The sequence below is a fragment of the Pituophis catenifer genome, unplaced genomic scaffold (assembly GCF_029215685.1).
Source record: "Pituophis catenifer annectens isolate HBS135680 unplaced genomic scaffold, rPitCat1.0.hap2 SCAF_2, whole genome shotgun sequence".
In the NCBI taxonomy this organism is placed as follows: domain Eukaryota; kingdom Metazoa; phylum Chordata; class Lepidosauria; order Squamata; family Colubridae; genus Pituophis; species Pituophis catenifer.
The window spans coordinates 247736223-247748584 of NW_027256882.1; the positions used below are offsets into that span (position 1 = coordinate 247736223).

At 39.2% G+C, this 12362-nt stretch overlaps 1 protein-coding gene across 1 annotated transcript in view; it reads right to left on the bottom strand.

The window, feature by feature from the left end:
* FER (FER tyrosine kinase) overlaps window positions 1-12362 on the bottom strand; it is a 127523-nt gene that overhangs the window by 96422 nt on the left and 18739 nt on the right. Inside the window, exons 4-6 of the mRNA XM_070935734.1 lie at window positions 9390-9563; window positions 8656-8755; window positions 3468-3651 (exon numbers count right to left, since the gene is read on the bottom strand). Of these exons, the coding sequence (XP_070791835.1) occupies window positions 3468-3651; window positions 8656-8755; window positions 9390-9563 (458 nt within the window). The remainder of the gene's footprint in view (window positions 1-3467; window positions 3652-8655; window positions 8756-9389; window positions 9564-12362) is intronic.

The following is a 12362-nucleotide window of genomic DNA, read 5'->3' on the forward strand; positions in this document are numbered from 1 at the left end:
ACCTTGTCCAAAGGAACTTCACAGTGTTTCAGCTAGTTTAATTTCCGTATTTTTAATTTTCCTCATCACATTACTGATAAATAGCTTCTCTTTCTCTATTTGAACTGGAAATAAACAGTTCTAGTGTACAACTAAAAGTGCTCTATTTTTCTTCTCTTGTTTTTCAGACCATAGATGAAGTACTGAATGAATGTACAGTATCTGCCTTTTCCTCATCTGACTGTTGTTTTGTTACACTGAAGGAAAAACTAGATGAATGAATAACCCTTTATCTCACATAAACTGGTAATAATCTACTCAGTGTAATCTATTCTAATTAAGAGATTTACTGCAGTTGCAGCACAATGACTTTGAAAAAATGTGAAAAATACAATTACATTAAATATATTATATATCATTACTTTCATGCAGCATGACATTTTTCAAGACATTTTAAAAGAGATATTAATAAATTCAATCATAAACACACTAATATTAAAAAATAGCCAGTACTCTAAAAATGTTATTTCTTTATGGTTTCTGAAGAACCCAATATTTTAAAATCTTTCATAATATATAATAGAAATGTTCATAATATATAATGGAAAATATGGGGCAAGGATAGACTAACTATACTTTTATTTCACATAAACAAGTCCAACAAAAACATACAACTTCTACAGTTACAAAATAATCACTAAACAATTCAAAGCACTGAACAGGTAAGGACACTAAGCGATAATGCTGTGCTTTTTTATTGAAAAAATAAAAGGAACTTGTCACAAAAGAATATGTCTCCCGATTTGGGAATTGCAATTATGGTTTCCATTAAAAACAAATATTTTGAAGCATAGCTGTGATGATTTCAAAATACTCATTAGTATTTTAGGGAACAATCTGATTTCAGATACTTTGTTTGAATAGTCTGATTTCAGATGCTGACAGAAACAATTATACTGAAAAGGCTATCATATAATATGAATAGCCAACAAGAGTTCAGAAGGTAATTATCATTACTTAAAAAAGACTCCCACTAATCTATTTGTAGGTTTGTTTATTTATTACGCTACTGGTTGTACCAAAGTCTACCTGATAAATAAATAAATAGAATAAAAGAAATTACAATGAAGACATAAGAACCTTTGAATTTTTGATTAACACAAAATAAAGCAAATTAATATAATTAAATTTAACAGTTAAAATCAGCAGTTTGTACAGTATAATGTGTTTTAAAGCTCTTCTTAAAAAATTAATAAAGATGTCAGGCCTCCCAATTTGGCTAGTAGTGTATTCCAAAGATCTGGGGCAGAAACAGAATTGCTATCCAATGGTCCTACATCATCAACAAAATACCCTCGGATGATATCAGTAATTGTGAACATTATTCAGAATGAGAGATTCTTTCCAATACAGTAGCCAGGACCAAAGCCATGAAGTTCACTAATAATCCACCCTTTTCTATTTTGCTTGCAACTGGATTGGCAGCCACTGCAGTATTTTAATTAAAGGTATCATTTGGAATATTCTTCCATGGTGCAATCCAACTGGTGTATTTTAAACAAACTAGTTTCCAATCAAAGGACAAAAACAGCTCCATGTAAAATATATAAGTGTGGTCAAGCCTGTTGGTTACCAGCAAGTGTAGCAAAGCTTTGTGGTTATTATTTTCCAGAAATAGACATATTTGGTAACCAATCAATGCTGATAAAGGGCAACTCTAAATATTTCTTCAACTAGCTAACTAGAGAAATTGTACATCTAGAAAAAAAACTTAAATCTTATGTTCTTGCTACTTCTTGGATTGTGTAATCCCATCCAGGACTGGCAACTACACTGTTCTAAAATTATGGCCTTTCACCATAAGCACCTCATATTGTATGATCAGTTTCAATTTGTTATTTCTTACCCAGCCCACTAATGACCACAGGCAGAAATACAGTAGACTGTATTACAGTAGAAATGTATTAATGTATAGATTGCTCCAATCACAGTCGATACCAACTAGCATTGCATAACTAGATTTCATCAGTATATTGACAGCACCCAATGACTTTAAGCTAGAAGTCTCTAATACTATCAACAACAGCAATCGTGTCAGCTCAGTAAGAGATTGTGTTAAGTAGCAAGCTAAGTAGAATGCTAACAGAACCTTCAATCTACTCCTAGTCCAAAGATTTGTCACATATATACAGGCAACATGAAACAGTTCTCACAGATATCCTGGTGAGGGAGATGTTATTCTTATAGATCGCAGCCACGCCACCTCCATTTTGCTTCTCCTGGCTTCCTCTGCTAAAAAGTATCCAGACACAAGGAATTGGTCCATTCTGGTTTATGTGGCTCTCACTGCCAGATCTCTGTTAAGTCAAATATCTCACCCATGATCAAATTGTGCAATATCTCACAACCAGTCTTATTTTGGACTAATCTGGCACAACAGACAAAAAAATACCAGGATCTACCACGGCTAGGTTTCAAGGATTAAAAAACCAGCTAATATGTTTCTCTTCTCCCTTCCACTACAACAGTTGCCAGCCTGCTGATATTCAATCATTTATTCCTCACTCCACCTTTAACTATTCCCCCAAGACCCATAGATGATGAGCCCGCATGTACTTTAACAAATGGAAGAGTATAGCTAGCTAGCTAGATAAAATTGTTACAAAAAAATAAAGATCAGTTAAGGCCGTGATGGCGAACTTATGGCATGCGTGCCCAAAGTGGCACACAGAGTCATGTCGCCTAGCACACGCATCATCCATTCCTCTTCCTGCTTTCTGGCATGCATGCGCACACAACAATCAGCTGGCCTTTTTGCATGTGGCAGTGCTGGAAACTATAAGAGCTGGCCTTATGTTTTCCTGCAAGAGCACGCGCACCGGCCAGCTGATCATTGCATGCGCATGCGCACCAGAAACCCAGAAAAGTAGCTGGCTGAAACCAGAAGTTCAGTAGCTGAAACCAGAAGTTCATTTTTGGGCACACACATGTGCCCTGGGCAGCTCCTCTTCCGGGTTACATCCCGGGCGTGTGGTGCCAAAAAGGTTCGCCATCACTGAGCTAGGGCAACAGAAAAAGCAAAAACAAAATTATAAATAGAAAGCCCAGAAGAATGAAATAACTCTAACTAGTTAAGAAAAACAGAGTATCAACTATGAGGAACATTCTACAAAAGGGCACTCATATAAGGGCTTTAGATGTTCAGTAGTGGAAAAGATTCTAATTATAGTTGCAAATTACAATTTTACTATAAAGATGAAATATTAAAATTCTATGACATTGATTCATAAGTGAGATTTGTACCTGACATACAAAATTTCAAACATTACAAAAAACCTGTTATTTGACTTATACTGCTATAAAAATTTTATACCAGTTAGAAATATCACATGTAGAAGCTTAGGACATTGCTATTCATTTCTAAAAACTTAAAATGAAAAGTTAGGAGGACTATACATGCTTTTATGAGATAAAACACTACATCTTACAATCCTTTAATCATTTCTTCTTGCATCTTCTGTAAAGAGTCAAGGAACAAAGGAAGTGTAGCATCATAATACTGGTGCTGATGTAACTGTGCTCCTTTCAATGCCAACACGTATTGATTGTGCAACATGTGGAGTTTCATTGTGGCTTTATCATAACGATCTTTGGCTTTTTCAGTTTCCTTGCCTGAAAGAAAGGAAGAGGGGGGAGAAAGGAAGAAAATGCATACTTTCCAGACTGAATGCCAAAAAGTGTTGGGGTGAGGGAATAAACCTTAATCATCTTAATTCTTAAAAAGTAAAATGCAGTGCTTCCTTTGTTTTTTTTTTCTTTCAAATCATTTGCACTCTCTATCAAAGTACACCTAAATTTTATTATTATGATCACATTAGGATATGAACTAGGCAAAAAAATGTAAGAGAAACTAACATGATTTTTGACTTGCCAATCTTTTCAAAAGCACATATGGGCATAATATAATTATTCTAAACATGTAAACAAAACTCTTATTTATGCAATGACTGAATCTAACCAGGCTCCAGACTAAACAAGACCACAATGATCAAACTATTTTGCAGGCTTTATGCCATTTTAAAACAGCTTTAAGCCTATTTTCCAAAAGAGAGATAAGTACATAATTATATCTTTTTTCCTTCTCTGTATGGCAATAACATAGACACAAGTGAATCATTATATATAACCCCACTGTGCAAATGCAAAGAAAGTATAAAGATCAGGAAAAGGAAAAATGAGCAATTTCTTTTAATTCTATAGCTCTCAAAGTTACAAAGAAAGCCAGTTTAGTCTAGTGGTGGGAGCCAAAGAATCAGTGGGACAGTTCTAGTCCCATATGACACATCAAAAACCAGTTGGATGACTTTGGGTAAGTCAGTCTCTCTCTCTCTCTCTCCCAACCCAAGCCACCACCCAGGATTTTTGCTGTGAGGAAAATAACAGAAGGAAGAGCATTAGTTATGTTTGCTGCCTTGAGTTATTTATAAACAATAAAAAGGGGGGGGATAAAAATAAAATAATTACACATACTCTTGGGGACTCTCACCTCACCCACTCTTGTAACACCATTTCACGCAACTTTGATTCTGTATAAAGTCCTTGTAATGTAAATTATTAAACATTCAATTACAAGAGAGTAGGCAAGTACACAATGAGGAATACACATTGAAAGGAATGCCTTAATACCAGCTACATGCTTACCCTGTGCTCCCAATCACTTAGGAGGCAAATCTTTAAGGTGAAACTGATTGTGTCAATTTCAGACAGCAGCATAATTAATTAACGTGCCACAGCTGAGCTTGTTATCCTGTGGTTGTTAACCTGTGGTTAACAATCTTTAGGAAAACATTGTGAAAGTGGTTAAGGAAGGGATAGTTTGTTTAAGCAATATTTCCCCTCTGCAAATTCTGTGAAAGACAGAAGGGGAAAAAAACAGAGACACAAAAATGCAAGTTGAGCAATCAGGCACACATAGCATTATGTCTAGGAATTGCTTGCTTGCTTGGTTCTGACTGTTGAAAAAAATACATATCAGTGAAAGGGTCAGCTTGGCTGAAATAGAAATATTGTATACAGCCCAAAGCAAGGATAAATATCATTTGAATAACAGAGTACTAATTTTAAAGAATTGAGTGTTACAAGAAGCAGAATATTACTGCAAATTGGGAAAAGTCACAGTATTCTTTCTTGCTCTTGAATTCTTGTAAGTATGCTAAATGTAATGTAGCACTACAGAACAGATTTCATGTTTTTTCTCCTTAAAACTTTATGACTCTATACCAGTGATGGCTAACCTTTTTGCCATCGTGTGCCAAAAGCGGGGGGAGCACAGGGGGGGTTGTCCATAATTCTATGCACCCTGCCCCTGCACATGTGTGCGCGACCCCCTGCCCTCCCCCCAATTTTGGCACTTGATGGCACGGTGGGCCCGGCAGACCCATTTTTTGCCCATCCCAGGCTCCTAAAAAGGCTCTGAAGCCTGGGGAGAGAGAAAAACGGGCATTCCGGTCCCACTGGAAGTTGGAAAACGGGCCGTTTCCAGCCTCCGGAGGGCTTCCAGGGGGGTGGGAAAGGCCGTTTTTGTGCCCTTCCTAGGATCCTATAAAGCTCTGGAGCCTGGGAGGAGAGAAAAAGGGGCCTTCCGGTCCCACCAGAAGTTGGCAAACGGGCCATTTCCGGCCTCCAGAGGGCTTCTAGGGGGGGCGGTGGGGAAGGCCATTTTCACCCTCCCCAGGCTCCTAGAAAGGCCCTGGAGCCTGGGGAGAGCGAAAATTGGGCCTTCCCAACCACCCCAGGCCCTCCGGAGGCAGGAAATAGCCTGTTTCCCTAGTTCCGGTGGGCCCAAAAGGCCCGAAAATCATCTGCCTGCGTGTGCATGCGCACTGGACCTGACCTCATGTGCCCACCGATATGGCTTCACATGCCACCTGTGGCACACGTCATAGGTTCACCATCAGAGCTCTATACGATTGATTTTCTGCAAACTTAGCCACTGAAAGTTGCTGGTGACCTCAGTCACGCTTGGGAGGTTATAAAAAAAGGAATATGACACAAGAAATGGCCCAAAGGCTACCTGCTGCCTCATTCTAGAAAGAAGTGTAGAGCACTTTAAACCATGAAAAATAAAACGAGAAGTGATCCTAGTATCAAGGTAAGGACAAAGATAGGAAACAAAATATAATCGAAGACACCCAAAGATGAAGAAATACTTGCATGCAAAATATTATATAAAAAGAGCCATGATGGTGTAGTAGTTAGAATACAGTAAAAGGTAAAGGTAAGGGTTCTCCTTGCACATATGTACTAGTCGTTCCCAACTCTAAGGGGCGGTGCTCATTTCCATTTCAAAGCTGTAGAGCCAGCACTGTCCAAAGACGACTCCGTGGTCATGTGGCCAGCATGATTAAATGCCAAAGGCACATGGAACGCTGTTACCTTCCCACCAAAGGTGGTCCCTATTTTTCTACTTGCATTTTTTACATGCTTTCAAACTGCTAGATTGGCAGAAGCTGGGACAAGTAACGGGAGCTCAACCCGTTACGCGGCACTAGGGATTCAAACTGCTGAACTGCCAACCTTTCGATCGACAAGCTCAGTGTCTTAGCCACTGAGCCACTGTGTGCCTCAGAATGCATTTTAGAATTTTAGAATACAGTATTGTAGACTAATTCTGCTGACTGCCAGCAGTTGGATTCTCACCGGCTCAAGGCAGACTCAGCCTTCCATCCTTCCGAGCTTGGTAAAATCAGGACCCAGATTGTTGGGGGCAATATGCTGACTCTATAAACTGCTTAGAGACGGCTGTAAAGCACTATGAAGTGGTATAGAAGTCTAAGTGCAATTGCTATAATTCAGGTACTGCTTCAGGTACTCACTTGTTCAGCAACCAGTCAAAGTTACAATGGTGCTAAAGGAGGGAGCTTATAACTAGTTCTCCTAACTACAGTCATTGCAGGATCATGTGATTGTGTTTACACTGCATGTAATTGCCATTTATGACCTTCATTGCTATTTCTGGCAAGCGAAGTCAATGGGGAAGCCAGCAGGCAGTTGCAACTGACAATCACATGATTGAGAGACAATGCAACCATGTGAGAGTCACCTAATGTCAGCAATCAGAACTATAAAACTGCCATTTTAAGTTGGGACAGTTACGTAATGTTCCAGTTCACAACCTTGTCACTTAATGACATTCCTGGTCTCAGTTACGTCAGTAAGCGAAGACTACCTGTACAACTAAATCAAATTGTCCTACTTGAACAATCTCTTATAGAATGCTTGAGAACTGCTGCAGAACTCCCTCTTCTAGCTCCTTAAAAAGAACTTGTAGAATTTTGATGCACAAATTATTAGTATAGCCTCAAGCCTGTGGTGGTACCAAATTTCTGAATGAAGCTTATATGATGAAACACTAGGTTCCTTGCGTTCTACTACAGAAAATTAAAGGTTAATTAGTTACTTTCTTACAAGGAAAGGTAACCATAAAGCTAGGAGAACTTGTAGAAAGGGAATAAAAGAGTAACTAGTATTTTTGAAATAAAATTGAGAATACTAATACTTGTGACAAAATAAATTATAATTCTATAAATAAGCATGGGGTTGTGTGCATTTCTTTAAAAAGAAATTTCTATTGTATTCTGTTACTCATAAGGTAATACTACAAAATTTTAATTAATCAATAGGTCCTCTGAGGTTTTTTATTAATTAAATTTGTATGGCCACCTATCTCACAGGAATCAAATGAGAGACAGACTATGAAACCCACTGGTATACAATGCTATCAGGAGAAGAATCAATAAGAGAACAATTTTAGAACTCTTTAAGTCTATTATTTAGGTGTAAGGGAAACAAAAATTTAAAGTATATGACTTTGGCACATATAATTTTAAGCTATAATGCATAAAACTATATCATTTATAAAACACAGTTTATCATTCAGCACTATGTATCAATCCAGTTACTGACTTATTCAACAATGGTTGTAATAGCTACATGTCAGGATGTATATTCAGATTTTTGCAAAGGAACTCAAGGTGGCATGTATAGCCCTTCTTCCTCCCATTCAGTTCCACATAACTAACTAGTAATGTGTCCACCAATTGTATTGCTTCTATATTATTATTATTTATTATTATTATTATTTATTAAATTTTTATACCGCCCTTCTCTCGAAGGACTCAGGCCGGTCAACAGCCAAAATTAAAATACATACAATATAAAAATTAAAATAATTTAAAACATAATTAATTTGGCTTCCCCAATTTAAAATCCCTTACCCATAAAATTGACCAGTTAAAAATTTTAAGCCAGCCTGGCTTGCTGAAATAGAAAAGTCTTCAGGGCCCAGCGGAAAGTACAGAGGTCCAGGATCAGTTGTAACCCTGGGGGTAGCTCGTTCCAGAGGGCGGGTGCCCCCACCGAGAAGGCTCTCCCCCTGGGGGCTGCCAGTCGACATTGTTTGACCAACGGCACCCTGAGGAGACCCTCTCTGTGGGAGCGAATTGGCCGGTGGGAGGTTATTGGTGGCAGAAGTTGGTCTCGTAGATACCCAGGCCTAAGCCATAGAGCGCTTTAAAGGTGAGAACCAATACCTTGAAGCGTAAATTTTATCATGTTCAAAGGTCTTAGGGATTAAATCAAATCTAAATAATACTTTAACAGCCATTATATACCTACCTTTAGATAATGCTTCCTTGTATTTTTCTTTGGCAGAGTTTACTTCTTTAATTAATTGTCTATAACTAGATTTTAATTTTTCCAATTCAGTTTTTGTAACCTACCAAAAATAGAAAAGAAATTGGCATATCAACACATACTGTGAGAGTTTAGACATTATCTACACAACCAAGCTGAAGCATGGAAAAATCAGTAAGGGAATATTTCATTTCCTTATGTGGGCCCTATTAAGCAGAAGCATTCTGAGACAACACTTGAGTAATTCTATGGATCATATTTTTGAAACAAATGCACACAACGATTTCGATAGGAAACAACACTCTTCAGCAGAGACCCATCTGTATATTCTTACTGTAAAACAGCCTGAACTGGGGTTAAAATTCTCTTTTCAGAGAAAACTGAATTCTCTGATTTTGAAAACGTAAGTATTGAAAACGCAATTTGACTTTTTTTTCTTGCTATATAGCCTAGGAATACTGCAATTTGCAATGACAATTTGCTATAAGTAATATATTAAAAATGCTTGGAAATAATACTCCATTCCCATTTTTAACTTAGCAAAGGAACTTTTATTTCTGTACAAATTTTCCACATGTTTATATATTTGCTTATAAGTAAAATTTAGAAGTTAACAGAAGTTAACAGTTAAGAAGAATTGGCAGTCAAAGACAAGTCTGAACATATTTTCAGTGAATGAAATGTGTATAAATTTATAATGTACTTTTAAAATATACCTTGAACATCTCTGCCTCAATTTGCTGGTGAACACCTACATAGCTTTTCTTTATCTGTTGTTTGTCTTTAATCATCACAGTAAGTCTATGTAATGGCCCAGCATTCAAGTCTTCTGCATGTGTCTTCATGATCTTGCTAAGTTGCTCTGTTTGTTGCACAATAAGCAACCATGACTTAAAAAGAGATGAAAAGAGATTTATTATTGGCTTAGAAACCAAAAATATAAAGGTCAACTTTCCAAAGATAAGACATGTTTAAATATTTATTGGCAGAGCTCACAGTACAGTAGGATTACTAACATACCTGACTATATTTAAGAACACGTTCAAATAGCAACTCAAATATAGGGCCATAAAGACAATATACTTTAATGTACATAAAGATTATTCTATATAAACATGGAAAGAAACAGAACAATTCTCAAAAATCACTGCAGATTATATTTATATAGTTAGTATGAGACATCTGAAAAGAAACCATTAATTCCAAGTTTGAAAATACAGTATATCACAAAAGTGAGTACACCTCCTCACATTTTGTAAATATTTAAGTATATCCTTTCATGTGGCAACACTGAAGGAATGACACTTGGCTACAATGTAAAGTAGTGAGTATACAGTTTGTATAACAGTGTAAATGTGCTGTCCCCTCAAAATAACGCAACACACAGCCATTAATGTCTAAACTGCTGGCAACAAAAGTGAGTACACCCCTAAGTGATAATGTCCAAATGGGGCCCAAGTAGCCATTTACCCTCCCTGGTGCCATGTGACTCATTAGTGGTACAAGGTCTCAGGTGTGAAGAGGGAGCAGGTGTGTTACATTTGGTGTTATCGCTCTCACTCTCTCATACTAGTCACTGGAAGTTCAACATGGCACCTCATGGCAATGAACTCTCTGAGGATCTGAAAAAATTAATTGTTGCTCTACATAAAGATGGCCTAGGCTATAAGAAGATTGAAAGACCCTGAAACTGAGCTGCAGCATGGTGGCCAAGACCATACAGCAGATTAATAGGACAGATTCAACTCAGAACAGGCCTCGCCATGGTCGACCAAAGAAGTTGTACCCGTGCTCAGCGTCATATCCAGAGGTTGGCTTTGGAAAATAGACGTAGTGCTGCCAGCATTGCTACAGAGGTTGAAGGGGTGGGGGGGATAGACCATACACCTCACGCTGCATCAAATTGGTCTGCAAGGCTATCATCCCAGAAGGAAGCCTCTTCTAAAGATGATGCACAAGAAAGCCCGCAAACAGTTTGCTGCAGACAAGCAAACTAAGGACATGGATTTCTGGAACCATGTCCTATGGTCCAATGAGACCAAGATAAACTTATTTGGTTCAGATGGTGTCAAGCATGTGTGGAGGCAACCAGGTGAGGAGTAGAAAGACAAGTGATACACTTGTCTTGGTCAAGCATGGTGCTGGGAATGTCATGGTCTGGGGATGCGCTGCTGGCACTGGGGAGCTACAATTAATTGAGGGAATCATGAATGCCAACATGTATTGTGTCATACTGAAGCAGAGCATGATTCCTGTTCTGACCTAGGCTTCCTGATATAATAAAAAGCACACAATTAGTCCCAAAACCCTTTTTTTTTTTAATTTAACGGCTGTGAATTCCTTTCATTCACAGCACGTGCTGAATCACCAAGAGTTTATAAATAGTCCAAGAGAAGTCTGCCACAATCCTTCGGATAAGGCTGGCAAAGATCCACCTTTATCTTCTTTGACAGGCTGCCAAAGACCTAATTGGCAATTATCTTGGCAAGGCCACACAGAAACACAGAGTCAAAAACGGAGCTTCAAAGTACAAACCATCCACAACGTTGCTTCCTGCAAAGGCCCACGTGCCTTTGCTCTTCCTTTATGTCTTATGGGAGGAGCCAATCATCTCCAAGCCTTACTCCCGAGTCATCCCTTTTGTTTTAACTGTTCTTGCCTTCTGGCAGCTCTGCGCATGCACGCACTAGGAACAGGCTCCCCCTGTTCCTCTGCCTCTCTGATGTCCGACTCTGGAGTCTCCAGAATCTGGACGTAACTCCTAGATGGCTCTGGCCCCATCTCTGCCTCTGACACAGAGCCCTCGTCCGAGCCTTCCCCAGACTCCAGGACTGGCCCATGTTCCTCCCCAGCCTTCTTGTTGTGACTCCGACCCCTGAGCCTGTCCTAACAGAGGGAGAGGACTCAGAAGGTGAAGGAGAGGATTTGGCAAGACCTCCCTCTCCAGGACCCTCCTCTCTGGCAATGCCTCAGGTTTCCTCCGAAGGCCAAGAGATATGCCAGGAGCAAGGCACTTCGGAGCAGATAGAGAGTGAGGGGGATGAGTTTTGGCTGGATCTCAGAGAGCGTCGGAAGGATAAGCGCGCGCAGCAGAGAAAGAGGCATGGGTGGGCCAGAGATTGAGCTGAGTCACTGGACCACACCCCACAAGGGATAAAAGGGTGTGTGTCGGCTATTCAGGCCTTGTGACGGACAAACTGAAAAGCTCGGAAGTCATATCGTGTTTCTAGAACCCTGTTAGAATCTCTTTTTGGATTTCTTCGGACTGGACTTTGACAATGCTTTGCTTTGAGGAATTAATTTGGTATATCGGACTGAGGAGAAAAAACCTCCTTTAGTGAGTAAAATCTCTTGGCAGGCAGTTCATGGTTCGCTGCCAAGACTGTTATCTTAAAGGAATTCCTGACTGTTTGATTCATTAATTCCTGGCTATCTGTTTGTGTGTGTGCGTGCGATGGGGACAGAATCTCACTGTCCGACTACTGCCAGCTCCGCAGGCTGCTGGCAGACCACAACAATCCCCTCCCTTCGGAGACTGGGCCAGAGGGCAGTATTCCAACATGATAACGACCCCAAACACACCTCCAAAACAACCACTGCCTTGCTAAAGAAGCTGTGGGTAAAGGTGATGGATTCACCAAGCATGTCTCCAGACCTAAACCCTATTGAGCATCTGTGGGACATCCTGA